The sequence below is a fragment of the Capsicum annuum genome, chromosome 4, assembly GCF_002878395.1.
Source record: "Capsicum annuum cultivar UCD-10X-F1 chromosome 4, UCD10Xv1.1, whole genome shotgun sequence".
NCBI lineage: Eukaryota > Viridiplantae > Streptophyta > Magnoliopsida > Solanales > Solanaceae > Capsicum > Capsicum annuum.
The window spans coordinates 2,436,608-2,463,304 of NC_061114.1; the positions used below are offsets into that span (position 1 = coordinate 2,436,608).

Consider the following 26,697-nt stretch of genomic DNA (forward strand, 5'->3'; position numbering starts at 1 on the left):
AGATGGTATATGGTGTTCTAGATAGCCAATTTAAGGAGCCTTGATTAATAGTGTTGAGCCTTTTGATGTGATCTCGATTCTCATAGTAGAGAGATATAAGTTTGGAGTAGCAATATTGGTATGCTAGGACGGAAGTGGCATGGTTCATCAAAAGCTTGGTGATATCCATGTTAAGTGTTAGAATCTAAGTTTGAGTTTTGAAAGTTGAACCGATAGAAATAAGTGTGCAAGCATTGTACTATGACTATTGGGGCTATCGAAATATAGAGTGTATCTCAGAAGGTAGTATTAGCAGTGGGCTCTCCACTTTCATGTGTGGGCTTTTGGGTTAAGTTCTATTAATTTTTTGTATTGCCATATTTCAGACACCAGAGTGCAGTGAGTGAGGTTAAGTTTAAAGTCTAGTAAGGGATCTCCCAGACTTAGAATGATGGCTTAAAGCCAAGGGGGAGATGTGTCATGACCCAAAACAGGGCCTGGCCGTGACGAGCATTTCGAACCATGAAGGCCTGAAACAACCCTATCTGTCTGGTAATCATGCACCTAATTTATATAATCAAAGTAATTGCGGAAGAAGCACAATAATTCAGAAACATGGTCATAAATATGGAAAGAAACAATAACGGGGAAATAAGGTTCCCCAAACATCAATCAACCTCTAAACAACTGTCTGCGAAAATCTATACAAAATGACTGAGTCAAGTTACCGTATATAAACTGGGACAAGGCCCCTAGTAGACCCCAAAACTGAATACAGGATAAAAGGACTGCAGGACATAAGACCTTCTGAAACATAGAAAGCTCACCACTTGTCTCTGCAACTCTGCCTGAATGATCTACTAATTCTCTTGACCCCTAGACTGGGCCTCTGAACTTGAGAGGTTGGAGAGGGGAGGGGGTTAGGACAAAAGTACTGGCACGCAGAGATATCAAAACAAAAGATAATATTTTTACAAAATATAGTTGAGAGCCATTACAAAGCAATTTCATATCAAATCATTTGAAAACACATGGGCGCAATGCAATAGCTTCTCAAAAACAATGAAATGCAACTGAGCTAGGTGGAATACCCTACATAATTTACACCAACTGTCTAACCTCGGTTGCCGCCGAGATTAGAGTATAAGTGAGGGAGAGACACTCAAGACCACGAAGCATGGTGTCTCTACCCAATGGTAGTACCCAAGATCACTTAGCCCGGGCTCCTACCTATAGTCCCAATTTGGGAATGACATAAATTCAAGTACACAAGATCACTTAGCCTGGTACCAAATCTCCGGGTCGGCAAACACGTTTTCCAGCGATGAGCCCTTACACTCAAACTCCTTCTTCGGGCATCCACCTTTCTCATGTAAAATCAATCCATTCAAATTTCATATGATTCAATCACATATCATATTCTGTAGGGTATCGTCATACCCGACTTACAAGTCATCAATATCACTTCCACATATGCATTATCATGTAAAAACCAAGGTGCTTCATCATTTACAAGTGGTGAACAATATTTATTTCAAATTCATGCTCTCTTTGTTGGTCACAATATGATAAGGGGTATCAAGACATTATCATGGGAATTTGAAAACAATTTATCATTCATATTTATCAAACTTCCATGGAAAATCTCAAATCACATATGCATGGTTTCAACCATTGAAGTATATAGGCAAACAATTCCCATGACATAAAGAAAAAATAACTTAGAAATCATATTGAAAGCAAGTTATTAGCATTTGATTGAAAACCCCCATTTAAAAGCATGCATGTTCATAAAAACTACACCCATGAGATTTTAGGATAACCCCACGTACCTCTATTTCCAAGAATAATAGATGTTTCTTGAAGCTTGTGGATTAGTGATTCCAAAAATGTAATTATCTTTGAAAACCTACGGTCGAATCTTGAACTATTTGGGTTTTTATTTTGAAACCCTAAGGAGAATGTTTGAGAACTTTTGATGAATGAAGGTGTATTTTGGGGTCCTTGGAACTGAATTTCGTGTTTTAGGGCTAAGTAAGGGTGGAAAAGGACCATTTTGCCCCAAAAAAGGAATGTTTAAGTCACTTGAATTCTTTACATAGGCGCCGCCCATCCCATTGCCTATGTTTACATAGGCGCCACCTAGGCAATAGCCTATGCTTTCCAGTGGCCATGGACGATTGGTTAGGCGATGCATATCACTTTGAAAGGCCATAACTTCTTGCTCGGGTGTCGGATTTTAGCAAAATTGGTATCGTTGGAAAGCTAACTCGATGACCTATCATTTGACACATAGTAGGCTCCCTAATTAGACATATACAGAGAGTTATGGTCGATGGAAGCTGACACACTTTACCACATCCACTAAAACTTAGTCGATCGAAATTGTTTCAACTCGTCCTTGAGTTGAAGGACCTCAATGGTATAAATTCAATCTAGAATGGATTCAAATGCTACACAATTAATTGACATGCCGTATTGGCATAGGATTTTTATGGCTTCGGGATTTATCAACACATCGGAATCATGGTCTATATTGTAGCCCAAAATGCGGGGCGTTACATTATCCCCCCTTAGGATCATTCATCCCCGAATGATGATGCGGGACACAGACAGACATGATTTCAAGCATAATAAAGGACTAGGAAAGTTAAGATAGGAATAGTACCTTCTGTCTCATCCTCCATCGAAGAAAACAAATTGGGATATCTAATTCTGATGTCATCTTCTGACTCCCAAGTTGCTTCTTCGACTTTCTGATTCCTCCATAGTACCTTTACTGAGGCTATCTCTTTGCTCCTCAACTTTTGAACTTGGTGATCTAAAATTTCAACGGGCTCTTCTTCGTAAGACAAGGAGTCTGTCACTCTGATACCCTCTGCTGGCAGTACCATAGAATGATATCCAATGTATTTCTTCAACATGGATACATGGAATACCGGATGAAATGAACCCAACCTTGCAGGTAATTCTAGCTTATAAGCAACTGTACCAATCTTTTTCAGAATCTTATATGGCCCTATATAGCGAGGGCTCAATTTACCCTTTTTTCCAAACTGCATAACTCCTTTTATAGGAGAAACCTTGAGAAACACCCAACACCAACTTCAAACTCTATTTCTCTTCTCTGAACATCGGAATAGGACTTCTGACGACTCTGAGTAGTCTTCAGTCGTTCTCTAATAATCTTCACTTTCTCCATCGCCTAATGAATAAGATCAGGCCCATACAACTGAGTTTCACCCACTTCATACCATCCTATCAGAGACCTACATCTCCTCCCATACAAAGCCTCAAAAGGAGCCATCTTGATGCTGGCATGGTAACTATTATTGTAAGAAAATTCAACCAGTGGTAGGTGATCTACCCAACTACCTTCGAAATCAATGATGCATGCCCTCAACATATCTTCGAGAGTCTGAATGGTACGCTCGGCTTGCCCATCCGTCTGAGGGTGGAAATCTTTGCTCAAATTAACTTGTGTACCTAAACCCTTCTGAAAAGATCTCCAGAACTGAGATGAAAACTGTGTACCTCTATCGGATATAATGGACACTAGTTCCCCATGCAACCAAACAATCTCGTCAATATAAATTTTAGCATAACCCTCTACAGAATAATTAGTCCTCACAGGCAAAAAGTGGGCTGACTTTGTCAACCGATCTACAATCACCCATATAGAATTATACTGGTTTTGGGATCTCGGAAGTCCTGTAATGAAGTCCATGTTTATCATCTCATACTTCCATAAAGGCATGGATATCTCTTGGGAAGTACCACCCAGCCTCATGTGTTCTACCTTCACTTGTTGACAGTTCAAACACTTGGACACAAAATCAGCTACATCAAGGGTGGCATAACACGAATGGAGCTAGTCTATTCTAAGGATGGCATCAAAATCTATCATATCCAGTTCTATAAGGTCTGCCACAGTTTTCCTACTATGAATAGATACGACACAATTTCTATATACCCTTCTAGCAATAACAGAATCACCTACAGGAGTAGAAACAGAGAAGGGTTCTACAATAACTTCGGGCTCAAAACCAAAACCAACAGCCACATAAGGGGTCACATAAGATAAAGTAGACCCGGGATCAAGCAATACATAAACATCACGAGAAAAGATTCGTAACATACCGGTGACAACATCTGGTGAAGCTTCCGCCTCCTAGTGGTTAGTTAAAGAATATAATCGGTTATGACCGCTTCCGGCAGCTGAAGGGGCACCCTTAGGAAAAGGAGCTGTGGAGGCGACTTGGGACTTAGCCCCCCCCCCCTATAATGCCCAAGAAAATGGGTCCCAGAGCATCACACGGTGCTTGAGGCTATGAGTAGCCCCAAGCTAACCCTTTGAGCCATTTTCATTCAGTTCAATACAAATTAACGTGGTTTCCATAAATAACCCTCAAATATCAATAGAGTAATCATCATCCAAGAATAAAAGAATTTCAAAAAGATAAAAAAATACAACTTATTAGTCAACTCCCAACATCTATACTAGTTTGATAAGCCTCTAGGAAAATCAATAAAACCAGCGAGCCATTGAGACATGCCCCAACTGACTCATACTCAGTTATCGAATATAAACAATTCCATGAAACCAATATCAAACATCACGTCCTTGGAACATGAGGACTCACCACAACAGAGGATGTAGAACAGCGTGCCTAAAGAATCACTGTCGAACCTGGAACTGAGCACCTGAACCTACATTCCGAGAAAATACATCCCACATCCGAAGATGTGGGTCAGTACCATGGAAAGGAACCGAGTATATGGGGTGTATGCAGTTTTATAAACATCATCACCATAAATATTTATAAGAAAGATGCAGGATGTATGAAAGACTCACATAGCCCGAAGAAAAAATCATCATAATCATGAGAGGATGAAATAAGTACAATAACACATGCGAGTCATCATATAATTTGTCAATCACTTTCAGTTCATCAAGAATGTCAATTCTCATAATGTAAATATCATTTAAATCTTTCGAAAGAATAACTTTCACAATTCCTCTTTCAAATCACTTCACCATTCACCATAGACACAAGGAAACACACACACACTGGGAGATCCTATAATCGACATAAACCATGTGAGCTACATGGAGTCCAATGTACAACCCACGTTGGGAAGAGTCGTCCTATACTTGCCATTAGATTAGGACTATCGATATCAAGTCCACACAAACTAGTTATCACTATATAAATCAGCCTCAGGCTCACTCCTACGAGGGCACGTAGTTCTAGAGAAGTAAGGTCGCTTTATACCTCCCACTCGGTGCTAAAGATTTCTCCCGGACTTAGCTCAGATCATTTCAAAGACAATCCATAACAAAACAATTTAAGTAATATATAAATATACATCGGGAGCCATCATGCTTCCCATCTATCAAAATCAACCACGCTGTGGATTTCTTTCACACTCGAGTTCAAAACAACTCCATTAAGACCGAAAGGTCAAATCATTCAAAATATTTCAAATATTCAACATCAACGTGCTTATAATACACACTTTCTCAAAAAAATACAATTTCCAATGGGGATTCACGATCCAAATATCAAAATCATGATAAATATCGTTCAAGATTCATGCTTTATATCTCCACACATGTAAATTCATCTTTCAAAATCACAAACATCAAGATTTCATAATAATCATCATAAGATATGAGTTCATGCTTCAAATTCGTAAAAATCAAATAAAAATCATGCCTTTGTAAAGAAAATTAGTTTTAGGCACAAGAACGAAAGAGAGTTCTTGTTGAAAATCCCCACATACCTTGAATGATGAACTTTAGATCGATACTCATTTTTGAGATGTTAATAGTGCCTTTGAATGATGGTTCTTGGAGTTCTTGAACTAGGAACTTGGAATCTTGAATAAATTTGCAGAATTAATGGTGAACTTTGGAGGTTCTTGAAGTTGGATGTAGGATCTTAGGATTTTCTTTTTGAGGGATTTTGATGAAATATAACATATAATGCTTCTAATAGGCTTTAATATAGGGTTTGGACGGATTTTGTGGGGGGGAAAATGACCAAAACGCCCCTAAAAATCAAAAAAATTCTCGAATCTATCCTTTGGTGGACTGTTTTGATAGTCTGAAGTAGATCAACCATAACGTTTTACTCCAATATCCAAATTTGATGAAACCAATTTCATTAGAAAGAGGACTCTCATATATTTCCATTGATATATAGTATCTCACCCAGATCATTGTGTACGAAGAGTTATGTTCGTTTGAAGTTGACCCAAAAATTCACTTTTGATAGGCTGAAGTAGATCGACCATAACTTTTTTCTCCGATAGAAAAATTGGATGAAACTAATTTCATTGGAAAGAGGACTCATAGATATTTTCATTGATATATAGTAGATCACGCAGATCATTATGTACAAGAAGTTATGATCGTTTAAAGTTAGAGAAAAAATACGCCAGGCCTCAGTACTTTTTCCTGCATGTTTAACTGTTCACTACTATTCACGATTCGATCGGAATGTTCATAACTCGTCGCTCGGGTGTCCGTTTTGGATGATCCACATATTGTTGGAAAGATTATTTGATACTCTACGCAATGGTGGGTCATAATCTAAGACATTCCATATGGAAAATTTATAATTCATTCTAAAAGATAGAACCCAACACGTTTATGCACAAAATTTCAATGAAAAATTTCCCGGGATATTACATCATCCCCCTTGGAAACATTCATCCTCGAATGACGCTAGACATGCCAAGATTAGATAAGGAATAGAGCATACAGCTGAAACCATTCGTTAGACTCATCACCACATCGTTTCTCACTCCAAATGCAACATAGAATGCAAAAATTCAAGAAACTACAGCTAAACACATAATAAATGACAGCTGAACTGCTGCAACTTTTATCAAAAGTGCATGATTTAGGAAAGAACGGTACCTTCGGCTTGATTGGAATTCGCAGAAAATAGGTGTGGGTACTTGGATCGCATATCCGCCTCAGTTTCCCAAGTTGCACCCTCAACACCTTGACCAAGGAAACTTCTTTGTTCCTTAGTCTTCGGACACTAAAATCAAGAATCTCAACAGGAATCTCATCAAAAGAAAGATTTTCTTGAATGTCAGCACTCACAGAGAAATCCACTACCACAGCATCGCTAATATATTCTAAGCATGGAGGCATGGAATATTTGATGAACAGAGGACAACTTGGAAGGCAACTCGACCTCATAAGCTACCTTACCAATATGGCTAAGAATTTTGTATGGACCAACATAACGGGGACTAAGCTTCCCCTTCTTTCTGAATCTCTTCACCCCCCTCATGGGTGAAATTTTCAGATACAATAGGTCACCAACTTCAAACTCAAGGTCTCTCTTTCTAACATCCGCATATGACTTCTAACGACTCTGTGCAGTTTTCAACCTTTCCCTAATCAACTTAACTTTTTTCATAGCCTCAAATACTGAATCAGGACCACTTATAGCCGTTTCACCTACCTCAAACCAACCTATGGGTTATCTACACTTCCTCCCATATAAGGCTTCAAACGGGGCATGCCAATACTAGAGTGGAAACTATTATTGTAAGTAAACTCTATCAACGATAAATGATCATCCCAACTTCCCTTAAAGTCAAGTGCACAAGCTCTCAACATATCCTCTAAGGTCTGGATGGTCCACTCAGCCTGACCATCGGTCTGCGGATGAAAAGCAGAACTTAAAAGCACTTGGGTGCCAAGACCCTTCTGAAAAGCTTTCCAAAATTGCGAAGTGAACTGAGTACCCCATTTCGAAATGATAGACAAGGGAACTCCATGCAGTCTGACTAGCCCTTGAATATACAATCTAGCGTACTCCTCAGCAGTATATGAAGTATGAACAGGCAAGAAATGAGTAGACTTAGTCAACCTATCAACCACAACCCAAATGGACTCATGATGGCGTCAGGAAGGAGGTAAACCAATCACGAAGTCCATATTTATCTTTTCCCACTTCCAGGTGGGAATACTAAACTCTTGCATCATACCACCAGGTCTTTGATGTTCAACCTTAACCTATTGGCATGTTGCACACTTAGCTACAAACGCTGCTATATCTTACTTCATGCCACTCCACCAATAGATTTCCCGCAAGTCTCGGTACATCTTGGTGGCACCAGGATGAATAGAATATCGCGCCCCATGTGCTTTAGCCATAATCCTCTATCTCGGATCATCAACATTCGGGACACACAATCTACCCTACAATCTCAACACACCATCTCCGCCTTGGGAGAAAACCTCTACTTTTTGGTCCTTGACTGACTCCTTCAGTCTGACCAAACTAGCATCTAAGTATTGTTTTTTCTTCACTTCCGAAACCAAGAAGGATTCAGAACTACTCTGAACCCCTATACTACCTGCAACAGAGTTAAACAACCTAACCCCCAATCTAGCCAAACGATGTACATCACGAGCCAACTCTTTCTTACCTTCTACCACATGCGAAACACTACCCATGGACACTCTACTTAGGGCATCCTCCATAACATTGGCCTTGCCCGGATGGTACAGCACACTCATATCATAGTCCTTTAACAATTCTAACCATCGTCTCTACCTAAGATTCAATTCTCTCTAGGTAAACACATACTGCAAACTCTTATGATCAGTGAAAACATCAACATGGACACCATACAAATAGTGTCTCCAGATTTTCAAAGCAAACACAACAGCAGCCAACTCAAGGTCATGGGTGGAGTAATTTTTCTCATGGGTTTTCAATTGTCTAGAAGCATAAGCTATCACCTTACCCTTCTACATCAATACGCAACCCAACCTAACTCTCAAAGCATCATAGTACACCACAAAACCATCAACACCATCAGGCAAAGTCAAAATGAGGGCTGAAGTTAGTCGAGTCTTCAACTCCTGAAAACTCTTCTCACAAGATTCGGACCACAAGAAATTCACTTTGTTTTGGGTCAACCGAGTCATAGGAGACGTTATAGAGGAGAAACCCTCAACAAAATGGCGGTAATAGCCAGCTAAACCCAAGAAACTTTGGCTATCATTCGGAGAAATAGGTCCAGGCTAATTTCTAACAGCTTCGGTCTTTTTGGGATCAACACTAATACCCTAGAAAGAAATGATATGACCCAGAAAAGCAACTGACCTTAGCCAAAACTCATACTTACTGAACTTAGCAAACAACTTGTGATCTCTAAGGGTTTACAAGACTGTTCGGAGATGATCAGAATGTTCATCCTCACTATGGGAGTACACCAGTATATCATCGATGAACACTATGACAAAAATATCTAGATATGGTCTGAACAATCAATTCATGAGGTCCATTAAAGCTACTGGGGAATTAGTTAACCCGAAAGACATAACAAGAAACTCAAAATGGCCATAACGAGTTCAGAAAGCAGTTTTCGGGATGTCACACTCCCTAACTTTAACTTGATGATAGCCAGAATGAAGATCTATCTTTGAGAGATAACTTGTACCTTGCAATTAGTTAAACAAATCATCTATTCTCAGAATAGGGTACTTGTTTTTTACGGTGACTTTATTCAGGTGGCGGTAATCAATGCACATATGCAAAGAGTCATCTTTATATCTCACAAACAACAAAAGAGAACTGCAAGGAGAAACACTGGGCCTTATGAAACCCTTATGTAGTAGATCTTTGAGTTGCTCTTTCAAATCCTTAAGTTTTGTAGGGGTCATACAGTAAGGAGGAATAGAAATGGGCTGAGTATCGGGAAGAAGATCAATCCCAAACTCTATGTCTCTATCAGGAGATATCCCTGGGAGATCATTCGGAAAGATATCAGAAAACTCATTGACAACGTTAACAGACTAGAGAGTTGGAGTCTCAGACTTAGTGCCTTTGACTCTAACCAAATGGTAAATACACCCCTTCGAAATAAGCTTTCTAGCTTTGAGGTAAGAGATAAAATGACTCTTGGGTGACACAGAATTCCCAGACCACTCAAACACGAATGCACCCGGAAACCGAAAATTGACCACTCGGATCCGACAATCAATAGAGGCATAAGAAGAATACAACTAGTCTATACCCAGAATCACATCAAAATCTACCATTTCTAACTCAATCAGATCAGCCAATAAGACTCTATGAAGAACGGTAACATGACACTTTTGATACACTTTCTGGGCAACAATCGAATCACCCACTGGGGTAAAAACTTTGTAGGCTCATGAATAATATCAGGACTCATTTCAAAATTCACAGCAATCAAAGGTGTAACATATGAGAAACTGGATCCAGGATCCAACAAAGTATACACATCAAACTAAAATATACGAAGCATACCAGTAACAACATTGGGAGAGTCCTCCTATTCCTGGCAAGATGGTAAAGCATAGAATCTATTCTAGCGCTTCCCACCAGCATTGGTAGAAGAGGCGCCCTGAGCTGGGGCTAGGCGAGTCACTGGAACTGGAGCACTAACAGTTTGAGTCTGGATCTGAGGGTGATAGTCACGACGCCCTTGTCCATCCTGTGGACAATCTCTAACTCTGTGACCCATGTTACCACACCAGAAACAACCCCTCTTCTCACCCCAACACTCATCCGAATGAGCCCTACCACACTTAGGACACAGGGGACGATTTGGCTTACTACTAGCACTGTACTAGGACCTGGACACATATGACCTACTACCTTGCTCCTGCCTACCTCTAGGCATGGGAGAACTAGCAGATGACGATGCTGGCATAGACAAACGATCCTGATACTGAGGGCGACTCCCTCCCTGTGATCTAGTCTGACCCTGTCCGTGTTGCTCGGACCTAGCTCTCTTATTCCCTCTCATTCTACCTCTCTCCTTAATCTTGTCTTCCTCAATCTGTTGGGCATGAGTCATCAGCTTAGAAAGATTCATCTCATTATTCAGCATAGTAGACCTACACTCCTTAACCACATAACTAGACACTCCAGTCATAAACTTACTCATACTAGCCCAATTATCAGCCACTAAGTCAGGAGCATACTTGTCTAACTGATTGAACTTTAGACAGTACTCCCTAACAGTCATAGAGCCCTATCGCAGGTTCATAAAATCTTCCACCTTCTCCTCCCTCATCTCTAAAGGGAAAAACTTATCCAGGAATGCATCTTGGAAATCTTGGCAAGTTGTAGGGACAGGTCCCTCACCTCTACCTTTCCTCCAAGCAACAACCCAGTCATAAGCAAGGTCTTTTAACCTATACGTAGCAAACTTCACACTATGTTCCTCAGATATATGCATCACCTGAGTAATCTTCTGCACCTCCTCTAAAAACAACCGTGGATCCTCATCAGACTTGGACCCATAGAATTCTAGCGGATTCATCCGCATAAAGTCATGGATCCTAGCAGCAGCTGAATCACCTCCCTGCTGCTGTGGAGCTGGGGCCGAGTTGGCCTGAACATTTGTAGTAACAGCTTGGGCCTGCGCCTGAAAGGCTTCCCTAAATTCAGCATGAGACACGTTTTCATTCAATGGGTCAGCGGGTTGAGGTTGTTGTCCTTCATTATTTCTTCTAGCTTGATATGGAGGTATATTTCTGAAAGAGGAGAGCATGAATCAATAGCAGAAAGAGACACTTTAAGTACAATAGAATTCTGAAAGAAAGAATCACACTTTTTCCTAAAATGTCTTGTAGCCTCTTGCTCATAGATGTGGCGCGCTACACACCGATGATCAAGAATCTAGTTAACGCGGCTTGTCAGACTCCCTAGGATACCTTAAAACCTTAGGCTCTGATACTAAGTTTGTAACGCCCCGGAAAATGGGTCCTAGAGCATCACACGGTGCTTGAGGCTATGAGTAGCTCCAAACTAACCCTTTGAGCCATTTTCATTCAGTTCAACACAAATCAACGGAGTTTCCATAAATAACCCTCAAATATCAATAGAGTAATCATCATCCAAGAATAAAAGAATTTTAGAAAGATAACAAAATATGACTTATTATTCAACTCCCAACATCTACACTAGTCTGACAAGCCTCTAAGAAAATCAATAAAACCAGTGAGCCATTGAGACATGCCCCAACTGACTCATACTCAGTTATCAAATATAAATAATTCTGTGAAAACAACATCAGACATCACATCCTCAGAACATGAGGACTCACCACAATAGAGGATGTAGAACAGAGTGCCCAAAGAATCATTGTCAAACCTGGAACTGAGCACCTGAACCTACATTCCGAGAAAATACAGCCCACGTCCGAAGATGTGGGTCAGTACCATGGAAAGGAACCGAGTATATAGGGGTGTATGCAGTTGTATAAATATCATCATCATAAATATTTATAAGAAATATGCAAGATGTATGAAAGACTCACATATCCCGAAGAAAATCATCATAATCATGAGAGGATGAAATAAGTACAATAACACATGTAAGTCATCATATAATTTGTCAATCACTTTCAATTCATCAAGAATATCAATTCTCATAATGTAAATATCATTTAAATCTTTTGAAAGAATAAATTTCACAATTCCTCTTTCAAATCACTTTACCATTCATCATAGATACAAGGAAACACACTCACTGGGAGATCCTATAACCGGCATAAACCATGTGAGCTACATGGAGTCCAACGTACAACCCATGTTGGGGAGAGCCGTCCTATCCTTGCCATCGGAGTAGGACTATCGATATCAAATCCACACAAACTAGTGATCACTATATAAATCAGCCTCAGGCTCACTCCTATGAGGGCACGTAGTTCTAGGGAAGTAAGGTCGCTTTATACCTCCCACTCGGTGCTAAAGATTTCTTCCGGACTTAGCTCAGATCATTTCAAAGACAATCCACAACAAAACAATTTAAGTAATATATAAATATACATCGGGAGCCATCATGCTTCCCATCTCTCAAAATCAACCAAGTTGTGGATTTCTTTCACACTCGAGTTCAAAACAACTCCATTAAGACCGAAAGGTCAAATCATTCAAAATATTTCAAATATTCAACATCAACGTGCTTATAACACACACTTTCTCAAAAAAAAAATACAATTTCCAATGGGGATTCACGACCCAAATATCAAAATCATGATAAATATCGTTCAAGATTCATGCTTTATATCTCCACACATGTAAATTCATCTTTCAAAATCATAAATATCAAGATTTCATAATAATCATCATAAGATATGGGTTCATGCTTCAAATTTGTAAAAATCAATAAAAATCATGCCTTTGTAAAGAAAATTACTTTAGGGCACAAGAACGAAAGAGAGTTCTTGTTGAAAAACCCCACATACCTTGAATGATGAACTTTATATCGATACTCATTTTTGAGATATTAATTGTGCCTTTGAATGATGGTTCTTGGAGTTCTTGAACTAGGAACTTGGAATCTTGAATAAATTTGCAGAATTAATGGTGAACTTTGGAGGTTCTTGAAGTTGGATGTAGGAACTTAGGGTTTTCATTTTGAGTGATTTTGATGAAATATAACATATAATGCTTCTAATAGGCTTTAATATAGGGTTTAGAAAGATTTTGGGTGAGGGGAAATGACCAAAATGCCCCTAAAAATCAAAAAAAATCTCAAATCTGTCCTTTGGTGGACTATTTTGATAGTCTGAAGTAGATCAACCATAACGTTTTACTCCGATATCCAAATTTGATGAAACCAATTTCATTAGAAAGAGGACTCTCGTATATTTCCGTTGATATATAGTATTTCACCCAGATCATTGTGTACGAGGAGTTATGATTGTTTGAAATTGACCCAAAAATTTTCTTTTGATAGGCTGAAGTAGATCGACCATAACTTTTTGCTCCAATAGACCAATTGGATGAAACCAATTTCATTTGAAAGAGGACTCGCAGAACTTTCCGTTGATATATAGTAGATCATGCGGATAATTATGTACAAGGAGTTATGAACATTTAAAGTTGGAGCAAAAATACGTCCGGTCTCAGTACTTTTTCCTGCACGTTTTACTGTTCACTACTATTCACGATTCGATCAAAATGTTCATAACTCGTCGCTCGGGTGTCCATTTTGGATAATCCACATATCGTTGGAAAGATTATTTGATACTCTACGCAATGGTGGGTCATAATCTAAGACATTCTACACTGAAAATTTATAATTAATTCTAGAAGATAGAACCCAACACATTTACGCACAAAATTTCAACGAAAAATTTCCCGGGGTATTACACCCCCGCATTTACTCCAACAGATGGACAATCTCTCTGAAGGTGACCCAATTTCCCATAGCTATAGCAGTTTCTACCCTCAAACCAACACTTCCCTAGATGATTCCTTCCGCAAACCTCACACCGCGGATGAGTACGACGTTGCTTGGCCACACTGCCCTGAGACTTTGTACCTAGAGCATTGGACCCATGAGGAGTCTAAAAACTCTGAGTTTGTCTGTCTATCGGTGGTCTGGGTGCTAGGGCGCTGGCTGCTGACTGTGCATTATTCCAAAACTTCTTCTTCTTTGACCACTTATTACCCCAGTTACCACTCTGCAGCTGACTCTGGTGCTGGTCCGCAGATCTAGCACTCTTAGACTATCTGTCTTTCTTTAGATTCAGAAATCTTTTTCTTCTTCTCTTCCACTTGATGCATATGAACGGTCAGTCGAGCAAAGTCTAACTCCTTATTCAACATAGCCCCCTGGCACTCAAGTACCAGGTCATCAGCAAGGTCGAATGCAAATTTCCTCATCCGGGCCCTCATATTACTAGTCAACTCTGGTGCATAGCAGACTAGTTTATTAAACTTCAAGGTGTACTCTAGACACTCATACTGCCCTGCTTTAGATTCATAAACTCTTCCGCTTTGGCATCCCCAACTCCAGAGGAAAAAATCGATCAAGGAAAGCTTTCACAAATTTGCCCTAAATTGTGGGCTCAGCACTTTCACCTTTTTCATCTTCCCAGTCGGCATACCACTGATTCGCAACATCCTTGAGCTGATTGGTTTCTAGCTCCACCCCTTCAACCTCATCCACATGTATCACCTTAAAGATCTTTTCTATCTCATCCACAAACTCCTGTGGATCTTCCTCAACCTTGGTGCCAGTGAATTCATCTTTATGAAATGTCCGACTCTAGTAGCCTCAGATGTAACAGATGCAGACCCAACATCTTCCGATAGTTGAGCCTGGATAGCTACTAACTGTGTCAGCTATGAATAGACCGTCTGAATTCTACATTTGAAATATCTCCCTGAGCAGTTGGGGGACGGTTGGCATTAGTCTGCGGAGCCCGAGGTAGACAGGTCAGGATTGGAGGGACTCCCAGAGTAGGGACAAATTTTGGAGTGTGAGCCCTGTTATGGGTCCACATCCCATGGGTGGGACGGACCTCATCTGCTTGAGCATTCTGATCGACGATACGACGTGGAGGCATAACTGTGTTTCTAAAACACAAGTGATCATTGATTAGAGGAAAGTTCAGACTCTGAAGCACGAACTAAATCACAAAGAAGGGAAACATTTCCTAAATGCCTAGCAGCCTCCTACTTATAAGTGTGGCATGCTACACACCCATAAACAATTCTCTACCTGACGCGATTTTGCATACCCTGGGACCATGAACCGCGCTTCAATACCAAGTTTGTCATGACCCGAACCAGGGCCTAGCTGTGACGAGCATTTCAAACCATGGAGGCCCAAAACACCCCTATCTGTCTGATAATCATGCACATAATTCATATGATCAAAGTAATGAGGAAGAAACAAAATATAATGGAAACATGGTCAAGAATCATATGAAAACGAAAATGGGAATAGTGTCCCACAATCTAAATTAACATCTCTAAAACCGTCTACGAAATCTCTACTACATGACTGAATCAATGTCTATCTGAAAACTGGGACAAGGCCCCAGCAGACACCCAAAACTGAATATAAGATAAAAGGACTGCAGGACATAAGACCTTCCGAAACATAGAAGGATCACCACTTGTCTCTGCAACTCTGTCTGAATGATGTCTAAATGATCTACTGATTCTCTTGACCCCTAGACTGGGCCTCTGAACCTGAGAGGTTGGAGAGGGGAGGGGGTCAGCACAAAAGTACTGGCACGTAGAGATATCAAAGAAAAAATAATATTTTTGCAAAATGTAGTTGAGAGCCATTATAAAGCAATTTTGTATCAAATCATTTGAAAGCACATGGATGTAATGCAATAGTTTTTCCTTAACAATAATAAAATGCAACTGAGCTAGGTGGAATACCCTACATAATTTACACCAACTATCAAACCTCGGTTGCCGCCGAGATTAGAGTATAAGTGAGGGAGAGACACACAAGATCACACAGCATGGGGTCTCGACCCAATGGTAGTGCCCAAGATCACTTGGCTCAGGCTCCTACCTATAGTCCCAATTTGGGAATGACATGAAGTCAAGTACACAAGATCACTCAGCCTGGTACCAATATTCTGTGTCGGCAAACACGTTTTTCCAGCGATGAGCCCTTGTGTCTCAAACGCCTCCTTTGGGCATTCACCTTTATCATGTAAAATCAATGCATTCAAATTTCATCTTATTCAATTACATGTCATATTTTGTAGGGTATCGTCATACCAGACTTGCAATTCATCAATATCACATCCACATATGCATAATCATGTAAAAACCAAGGTGCTTCATCATTTACAAGTGGTGAACAATATTTATTTCAAATTCATGCTCTCTTTTGTTGATCACAATATAATATGGAGTATCAAAACATTATCATGGGAATTTGAAAACAATTTATCATTCATATTTATCAAACTTCCATGGAAAATCTCAAATCACATATGCATGGTTTCAACCATTGAAGTATATAGGCAAACAATTCCCATGACACAAAGAAAATGACTTAGAAATCATGTTGAAAGCAAGATATTAGCATTTGATTGAAAACCCCCATTTAAAAGCATGCATGTTCATAAAACTACACCCATGAGATTTTTGGATAACCCCACGTACCTCTATTTCCAAGGATAATAGATGTTTCTTGAAGCTTGCGGATTGGTGATTCCAAATATGTAATTATCGTTGAAAACCTACGGTCAAATCTTGAACTATTTGGGTTTTTATTTTGAAACCCTAAGGAGAATATTAAGCACTTTTGATGAAAGAATATGTATTTTGGGGTCCTTGAAACTAAATCTCGTGTTTTAGGGCTAAGTAAGGGTGGAAAAGGACCACTTTGTCCTCAACACGGAGTGTTTAAATCACCAGAATTCCTTACATAGGCGCCGCCCATCCGGTTGCCTATGTTCACATAGGTGCTGCCTAGGCTATCGCCTATGTTTACATAGGCACGCCGCCTAGGCTATTGCCTATGCTTTCCAGTGGTCATGGGCGATTGGTTAGGCGACGCTTATCACTTTGAAGGGCCATAACTTCTTGCTCGGGTGTCGGATTTTAGCGAAATTGGTATCGTTGGAAAGATAACTCAAATACCTATCATTTGACACATAGTAGGATTCATAATTCGACATATACAGAGAGTTATGGTCGATGGAAGCTGACAGACTTTACAACTTCCACTAAAACTTAGTCGACCGAAATAGTTTCAACTCGTCCTTGAGTTGAAGGACCTCTATGGTCTAAATTCAAGCTTGAGTGGATTCACATGCTACGCAATAATTAATATGCCGTATTGGCATGGGATTTTATGGCTTTGGGATTAGCAACGCATCGAAATCATGGTCTATATTGTAGCCCGAATTGTGGGGCGTTACAGATGCCACAACATCTAGCTCCTTCTGTAAGCGACTACCCATTTGGGTTTCCAAGTTGGCATCTACGATGTCCATTACAGCATCTGGAAGTGAATAACTCACCCATTGCTTCAAGCTAAGATCTCCCTCAAACTCATTAGGCTTTCTCCTGGTAAATGTTTCCAGCAACATGACCCCATAACTATAAACGTCACACTTTGTTGACACTAGTCCTTCCAGTCCATACTCTACAGTCGAACAATCCATTTAAGATGCAACATACTTTCTAGGTGGGAAAAAAGGAAAGGAATAATCAGCAAAACTAAGAGACGTACCTGGCGTAATATACCCCAATGTTGCTAAGGTTTTAGTGTACAAATCACCCTGATCTTCACCAAGCAATTTTGAAATTCCAAAGTCGCTGAGGTGGGAAACCATATCCTCATCCAGCAAGACATTACTCAGCTTCAGATCACAGTGAATCACAGGCGACGAACACCCATGATGGAGATATTCCAATGCACATGCCACATCTATCATTATGCTTAGTCTCTGCCTGATGTCTAAGAAGTAGTTGTGCGAATACAAATGCTTCTCATGACTTCCATTAGGCATATGCTCGAGCACTAAAGCCTTGAAATCAAGATTGGAACAACTAGTAATGAATTTAACGAGATTCCTGTGGCGAAGACTACACAAAACTTCACATTCCGTATCAAAACTCCTAAATGCTGCATCCAGTTGCAGGTTGAACACTTTAACTGCAATGGCAGTCCCACTTCTGAGAAAACCTTTGTAAACAGAGCCAAAACTTCCAAAACCAATCAGATTACTCTCACTAAGGTCATCCGTTGCTTGGAGCAGTTCATAGTATGAAATTCTTTCTCGTGTTACGGTAGAAAATGAATCTGCTTGTTGAGGAACTCTTTTACCTCTTCTATACCTTATCCATAAAAACGCAAATATGATTGGAACAAACAAAATTGCAAGTCCCAGCAAAAGAAATAGAACTAGCAATTTTTTCCTATTTGATTTGTGCTTTGATGAAGTGGGGCATGGCGGGACACTAAATCTTGAAGAACCACACAATGCTTCACTGTGAATGAAAACCTGACTCGAAAGTTTCTTGAAAGGACCCCCCGAAGGTATTTCACCATACAATTTGTTGACAGAAACATTGAAATACTTCAATTTTAGAAGTTTCTCCAAAGACTTAGGAATGATTCCAGATATATTGTTATGAGAAAGGTCTAGGAATTCCAAACCTACCATGTAGATCATTGAGTCAGGTATAGCTCCTTGTAACTTGTTGTGTCTCGAAGAAAGGTTTTCCAGATTTTGCAAGCCTCCAATTTCTCTAGGAATTCCATTTGAGAATTGATTCATTGACAGATCTATCAATATCGCAGCCTTTACAGGTTCCCAATTCCTGGAGGTAATGAACCAACCATATTGTTTGATGATAAGTCAAGAACCATTAGATCCTCAAGATTCCATAAGCTTGATGGAATATTGGAACTCAATTTATTGGAACCAAGTAGTATCTCTCTAAGCGAAGTAATGTTCCCTAAACAATTAGGAAGGGATCCTGAAAGTTGATTTTGACCCAAGTAAATAGTGCCCAAATGCTCCACTTTACATATATGATCTCTAATAAATCCTGTAAGAGTGTTGTTACTAAAGCTGCAGCGCTGAAGGTTACTAAAGTTGCCAATTGATGTGGGAATCGATCCAATCAAGTTGTTTCCAGTAAGATCAAGGTCTATTAAGCTGCTTAAGTACCCAACTTCATCTGGAATTCGCCCTCTGATTTTGCAATTGCTGGCGTAAAATCTTATTAGAGAAGTAGAAAAGTTTCCTACAGAGACCAGAAGCATGCCATTTAGTGGGTTCAAGGATACAGAAAGATATGTTAAATTTCTAAAATTGGTTAAGGAAGTCAGGAAACTTAATGACGAGTCGCTGGTTAAATAGTTTCCCCCTAATTTAAAAACCGTAGATGAGTCAAATATCCAAGTGAGTTGGGAATCAAGCCAGTGAGTTTGTTGCCTGTGAGATCAAGAAGAGTAAGTTTTGAACAATTGGAGATAGAATGAGGAATAGTCCCAACAAGATTGGTTAAGCCCAGATAAAGTGCTCCAATGTTTGGTAAGGTAGAACACATGTTTGGTGGGAGGCTTCTAGATAGTTTATTGTTTGTAAGACCAATCACTCTCAGCCCGGATATGTTGAAGATATCCATTGGGAGTGGACCACTGAATCTATTACTCTGAAGATCAAGTTTTTCCAACTCAATGAGATTGCTTATCTCTTTGGGTATTTCACCTGGAAACACATATTGTGGATTACTAGTGAGTTGGTTCAATCTATTTTGTTAAGATATTAGAATTGCATCTTGTTTAAGTTGTCAATCTCCCGTGGTAGAATCCACTAATATTTTAACTTTTATATTGTTGGTGATACAAAAGTATTAAAAGAAAAAAGAAAAGGAATACGTATAGAAGATAAATATATTTGAACGGAACCATTAATCTGGCTTCTCTCCATGACTAATATCACCAAACTTAGATACCTCAATTATTAAATAACTGAAATTATCCCTGCAATTACTGCGTAATAAAGAAAAATTCCGAAGCAATTAGATACAAGCACTCATAAGATGAAAACATACCTGTGATATGGTTATATCCGAGATACAATTGCTGCAAGTTACTCAATCTTCCAATTTCATTGTGTATTGGTCCATCAAAATCATTTTCTGATAAAGTCAATACTTGTAGTTGTGAATAATTTGACAAGCTTGTATGCATATGACTGTGAAGCTTTTTCAAAGACAAATAAAGCCGTTTGAGTATTGGGAAACTATTGCATAAACCATTGGGGAGATTTCCTAATAAGCTATTGCCTGTAAATGAATGGTATAGAACCCGTAAGTTGATTAGCTTGTATGGATAGCACTTTCATGTTGTGAAGATTGTCGATCCCTTCAGGAATGTTACCCCTTAAGTTTAATTCTCTAAGGTTTACAAGACTTCCAATCACTTTTGGGATTTGACCCTCTATGGAATTGAATTTCAGATTTAAAATCTCAAATTTGGAAATATTAGAAAATGAAGAAGGTATGGAACCAGGGAAACTATTTTCTCCAAGATTTAGAACTTGAAGTTGGTGTAAAAATCCAAACCAAGAAAGAACCTTCCCACTGAAGCTGTTGAAACTTAAATCAAGAAACTTTTGCCGACGCAAGTGTACCATCTCTTGAGGCAAATTTCCATGGAAATTGTTGCTTCCCATGTCGAGAGAAACAAGAAATGAGAGGTTTCCAAATTCACGAGGAATCCTGCCTATAAGAGCCATATTAGAAAGATTCAAGGAATTCACTCGTTGGTGACTAGAACCACAAGTGACTCTAATCCAATGACAAACAGAAACAGCGGAAGTCCAATTTTTATTCAAGAGGTGAGAGGGGTAGGAAATAATTTGGGATTTTGAGGACAGAAGAGCCAATTGATCAGTAGTAATGTTGGTTTGGGTCAAGGCTGAAGTAGCCATAAGCAAGAAGAGTGTTAAGAGATAAAATGTGAAGGCTTTCTCCATTATTGCAAAACTTAGTAGGTATGCTCTATAACATGTGGTTTTGAGATTTTAAATAGCAATGAGGTCTCCTTTTGGTCTTCATGATTTTGAAAAAAGAATTTACATTTCTTCATTCCTTATGTTATCTTCAGTGGCGGAGTAAAAATTTTTATCAAGTGATTTCAAAATAAAAAGAAGTAAATTCATGAAAAAATCAAGGAGTGTCAATAATTAAAAAATATTTTTACCTACCTACACAAAGTATTTTTCGACAAACGTGGGGCTCCGCCATTGGTCATATTAATTTTAATTTCACCAAGTCTTGCACATTTCAATCAGCCAAAAACTTGCGCAATTCAACCAGGTCTTGCTTTATTTTCAAGAAGCCCATCATTACATCGGAGGTTTGCTTAAAAATTTATTTTGAGTAAAGCATTTAGTACCCTGAATTATGATCAAATTTGTCACGACACACTCCAACTTCATGGAGTCCCAGTACCTATTGAACTAAATTTTAGCGTGTTTTTGTCATCTTTTTTAGCTGATGTGACACCTTTTTAGTTAACGTGGCATCTTTGACATGGACCCCATTTTATGTAATAAAAGTGTCACATCAAAACAAAAGGGTGACAAATGCACTAAAATTGACTTCAGGGGGAACCCCGGTAAAGTTGGAGTGTGTCGTTGCAACTTTTGTCATAATTCAAGGGTGTACTGGATGCTTATCTCTTTTTTTTAAAGAATAAAAAATTATAAATAATTCACATTATTTATGATGTTCACAACTTTAAGGACATTTAAGTTATTTTGATAATAAAAAGTGTTTAACATGACTTTTTTACCAGACACATCAACAACTTTTTTTCAATTTCAACAGTGCTATCCAAACATTTATATGCTTAATTTAAAAACACTTATTTTAAGCTTTTAATCACTTAAGCTAAAAAACTATTTTATAAACGTACATTTGGCGGCAAAGTTAATCCTCTAATCAATCCAAATACTTCCCAAGTTACCTTCTACTATCGAGAAGTTTTATGTGATAAGCATAGTCTATAATTGATTCCAGTCACTAATGTTTAGGTAATATATATGTTACAACATGATAAACTATTTACATTCTCGATCAAAGATAACGCAATGAACAATTATTCTATTGCAGTTTAATATCTCGATGGGACAATTTACTTTTAATTTTTATGATGTTTTTACATATTTTTTTTTTTATAAATTCTAACAAAGTAAACAACATTTAGAGCATGTTTGAATTGTCTTATTTTAAATGTTTTTATGCCAAAATAGCTTTTAAACACTTTCTTTGTGAAATTTTCTTAAGTGTCATGTTTCCTAGACATGTTCTATCGTTCATGGACTTGTTCCATGATTGATTTATTATCATGGAGGATTCTCTTGTTATCTCAAAATAAATATTGATTTATTTTAATTAATGACGTGAACCTCTAATAAAAGGTCACGTGGCAAAGCTATTTTTGCAAACTCACCATTAAAAAGTAATGGCATGAATGAGTTAAACTTTTAACTGATGGCACAAATGAGACATTCTGATAGCTCAATGAAATATTTGAGTCTTTTTTCTTACTTTAATTAATGATGTGGACCTCTAATAAAAGGCCACATGGTAAAGTTTTTGAAAAACCACCGTTAAAAAGAAAGAGAAAATACTCTATTTCCACCTTGAACTATATGTGAAGAGGCTGAGATACACCTAAACTTTAGGAGGATCTTATTACCCGAACTAATTAAAACTGTATTTTTAACAACGTTAGTGCCTATGTGGCACAACACACTGAAGGGTCCATGTAGGCACACGTGTGTGCCACGTAGGCATTAAGATTGTCAAAAATTCAATTTTAATTAGTCCAGGGGTAATAGGACTCTCCTAAAGTTCGGATGTGTCTCAGCCTTTTTGCGTATACCTCAAGGTGGAAATAGAGCATTTTTCCAAAAGAAATGACATGGATGAGCTTTTGTAATGGCGATGGCATGAATGAGCCGAACTTTTAACTGATGGTATAGTTGGTCATTTCTGATAGTTCAATGGCATATTTGAGCCTTTAAGTTTGTTTTTTCTCACTTCGTTTAAGCACATATAACTTTTATATTATAAAATGTTTAAAAGTTATCTTTGTTTTAATTGATATATAAAATTTAAATTTTTAAGTGACAAAAGACTATTTAATTAAAAATATGTAATTAAGTAGTGGAGTCAATATTTTTATAAGAAAAATCAAATTATAAATAAACATAAGCATTAGGCAACAAATTCAACGTATAATATATTCATAAATAAAAAATATATTTATAATATAATTCTTTAATAGAAAAATATATTACCAAAAAATAACAAGTAGCGAAGGAAATGGTATTAAAAATTATGGGAATATATATGAATTTGAAAAGTAATATATAAAAGCGGGTTTAAGGAGGGTAATTTTGTTATTTTACACATTTTATCTCGTATAAGTTATCCCATTATCACTATACCACCCTAAGATAGGGATATTATTTCAGTACTAACTATAATCCTGTTATAAGTTATTCCACACTTCTATAACCAACAAAGAATTAAGGGGTACTAAAAAGTTATGCCAAGATTATATTTTCTTGTCCCTGACACCAAACGACCCCTTAAAGATTAAATTTATAAAATTTTAATGTGGAATCCGCCTATGTCATTGTAAGAATGACATATAGTTGGTGTTTGACTTGGAAAAAAAATATTAAGTGGCAGACCAAGAAAGAAATATAATTAGTGCTTGACTTGGAAAAGGAGTCATCCAATAATTTTACAATCAAATGTACAGGTAGTGCTCGTGATATGCTGTACAATTTCTTGGAAGTAGATACTTCAAAATGGCTAAACATTTTCCAATTGGTTGATGACCCATTCAATTTGCCCAAAATTTTAAGGCTAAACTTTAAAATAATGATTTCATATTGACTGATTTTAGCTCAACTCAACATAATCCACCTCCAAGGGGTCATTTGCACATGAATTATTTTAGGGGTGATAATTTTTTTTTCCCTTTATCACTTTTAAGTTAAAAGAAATGGCTAAGCGCATCAGTTGCTTGGATCAATTCATAGTATGAAATTCTTTCTCTTGTTATGGCAGACAATGAATCATCTTGTTGAGGAGCTCTTTTACCTTTTCTGTACCTTATCCAGTGAAAAATAAAGGTGCTAGGAGCAACTACCAGTGCAATTCCCAGCGAAAGAAAAAGAACTAGCAATTTTTTCCTATTTGATCTGTGCTTTGATGAAGTGGGGCATGACAGGACACTAAATCTTGAAGAACCACACAATGCTTCATTGTAGATGAAAAACTGACTTGAGAGGTTCTTGAAAGGACCTCCCAAGGGTATTTCACCATACAATCTGTTGACAGAAACATTGAAATACTTCAAGTTTTGAAGCTTAACCAAAGACTTAGGAATGTTTCCGGATATAAAATGTCATGTTGCTCATTGAGTCAGGTATAGAACCTTGCAACTTGTTGTATCTCAGAGAAAGGTGCACCAAATTTTGCAAGCCTCCAATTTCTCTAGGAATTTCATTTGAGAATTGATTCATCGACAGATCCATCTTTGTTACGGCCTTTAGATTTCCAATTTCTTGAGGTAAAGAACCTACCATGTTGTTTGACGATAAGTCATGAACCACTAGATCTTGAAGGTTCCCTAAGCTTGGTGGTATATTACAACTCAATTTATTGGAACCCGGATGTATCTCCCTAAGGAAAGTAATATTCCCTAAATAATTAGGAAGAGATCCTGAAAGTTGATTTTGATCCAATTAAATATCACCCAGAAGATGCAATTTACATATGTGATCACCAACAAATCCTGTAAGTTTGTTGACAATCAAGTTGAAGCGCTGAAGCTTTCTCAAGTTTCCAATTGATGTAGGAATAGATCCAATCAAGTTGTTTCCAGAAAGATAAAGGAATAATAAGCTGCTTAAGTTCCCAACCTCATTGGGAATTCGCCCTTGGATTTTACTACTGTTGGCAACAAATGCTCTAAGAGATGTGGAAAGGTTTTTCATGGAGGTTGGAAGCACGCCATTTAGAGGGTTGAAAGATATATCAAGAAATGTTAAATTTCGGCTATTGGTTAAGGAAGTCAGGAAGCTTAATGATGAGTCACTAGTTAAATTGTTTCCTCCTAAATTTAGATGCTGTAGATGAGTCAAATATCCAAGAGAATTGGGAATCAAGCCAGTGAGTTGGTTGTTAGAAAGCTCAAGAATAGTAAATTCTGAACAATTGGAGATGGAATGAGGAATTGTTCCAACAAGATTGGTTAAGTTCATCAGATAAAGCTCTTTAATGTTGGGTAAGATAGAACCTATGTTTGGCGGGAGGCTTCCTGATAGATTGTTGAATGAAAGAGAAATCAATTGGGAGTGAACCACTAAAACTATTAAGCCCAAGATTCAGTTCCTTCAACTCAATAAAGTAATTACTATATACTTCTTTTTCCTATTGTTATTGATCAGTCTTAAGAAGGATGTACATATTATATAATTTTTCTCTATTAAAGTTCATAATTTAATTTTCTATAAATTTCTGATTGTGCAGAGTTGTATTTTTTTATGGACTCAAATATATAAAAGGGAAAAGGCTCAAATATGTCACTGAACTATCAGAAATGAGTCATTTATGCCATCTGTTAACAGTTGGGCTCATTCATGTCATCGTCGTTTACAAAACTAGCCCATCCATGCCATTACTTTTAATAGCCAGTTTTTAGAAAACCGTTTTGCCACGTGGCAGCACATTAGAGATCCATGTCATTTTTTAAATTTTTTTAAATTTATTTAAATTTTTATTTTTTTATTTTTTTTTATCCGTTAAAAAGAATCCACCCAACTTTGTGATCCATTAAAAATTAGTTTGATCTATGACGATTAGGTTAATAGTAGAGTCAAAATTTTCATTTAAAGATTTTAAAATAACATAAAAATATATATGAAGAAATCAATGAACATATACATATATATATATGTATGTATATATGTATATATGTATATATATATATATATATACATTAATTTATTTTATACTCCCACACAAATATATACTCCCATGTTATCTAACTTATCAAAAATATATTGGATTTACTTTTGTTTTTATATATGCCAACTGGTCTTAGACTATATTATACAAATTCCATGTCATCTTCATTTTATTCTTTCTTCTTAGATTTCATTAAAGAGAAAAGAACAATAAAATTTTGGAATTAATCAATTCATTGAATTAAGTATATAATGAAATGATAGAGACTATACATACATAATACTTGTGAGTTGTAACTTTCATGCATGGCTTATATATTATTTTTATTCAATTTCTAATTAGGATTGGACCACTTAAAATTAATTATATAAGGATATAAAACTATGACGTCTCACCAATTTTTATGTAACTATATC

The 26,697-nt window shown here is 37.7% G+C and overlaps 2 protein-coding genes across 2 annotated transcripts; both read right to left on the reverse strand.

Moving 5' to 3' along the window:
• Positions 1-17,547: 17,547 nt before the first annotated feature.
• On the reverse strand, positions 17,548-19,059 carry LOC107869320 (probable LRR receptor-like serine/threonine-protein kinase At3g47570). The gene is made up of 2 exons (XM_047410526.1): positions 18,000-19,059; positions 17,548-17,912 (listed from the first exon to the last, which is right to left on the reverse strand). The coding sequence occupies exons 1-2, from the start codon at positions 19,048-19,050 to the stop codon at positions 17,617-17,619; spliced, it is 1,347 nt and encodes a 448-aa protein (XP_047266482.1). The 5' UTR covers positions 19,051-19,059; the 3' UTR covers positions 17,548-17,616.
• Positions 19,060-19,076: 17 nt separating this feature from the next.
• On the reverse strand, positions 19,077-21,261 carry LOC107869319 (receptor kinase-like protein Xa21). Its single transcript, XM_047411432.1, has 3 exons — positions 20,570-21,261; positions 20,336-20,478; positions 19,077-19,522 (listed from the first exon to the last, which is right to left on the reverse strand). Exons 1-3 carry the CDS (start codon positions 21,259-21,261, stop codon positions 19,077-19,079), a joined length of 1,281 nt encoding a protein of 426 aa, XP_047267388.1.
• Between the last annotated feature and the right edge of the window lie 5,436 nt (positions 21,262-26,697).

Bases quoted from the DNA above. Each gene is read 5' to 3' on its own strand.
- LOC107869320 (XM_047410526.1), bottom strand. From the start codon at position 19,050: ATGAATCAATTCTCAAATGGAATTCCTAGAGAAATTGGAGGCTTGCAA. The intron at 17,913-17,999 runs GTACGTCTCTTA...GTTCGACTGTAG, and splicing joins ATTGGGGTATATTACGCCAG to AGTATGGACTGGAAGGACTA.
- LOC107869319 (XM_047411432.1), bottom strand. From the start codon at position 21,261: ATGGAGAAAGCCTTCACATTTTATCTCTTAACACTCTTCTTGCTTATG. The intron at 20,479-20,569 runs GCAATAGCTTAT...AAAGCTTCACAG, and splicing joins TCTATACCATTCATTTACAG to TCATATGCATACAAGCTTGT. The intron at 19,523-20,335 runs GTATGTTTTCAT...TGGTCTCTGTAG, and splicing joins CGGATATAACCATATCACAG to GAAACTTTTCTACTTCTCTA.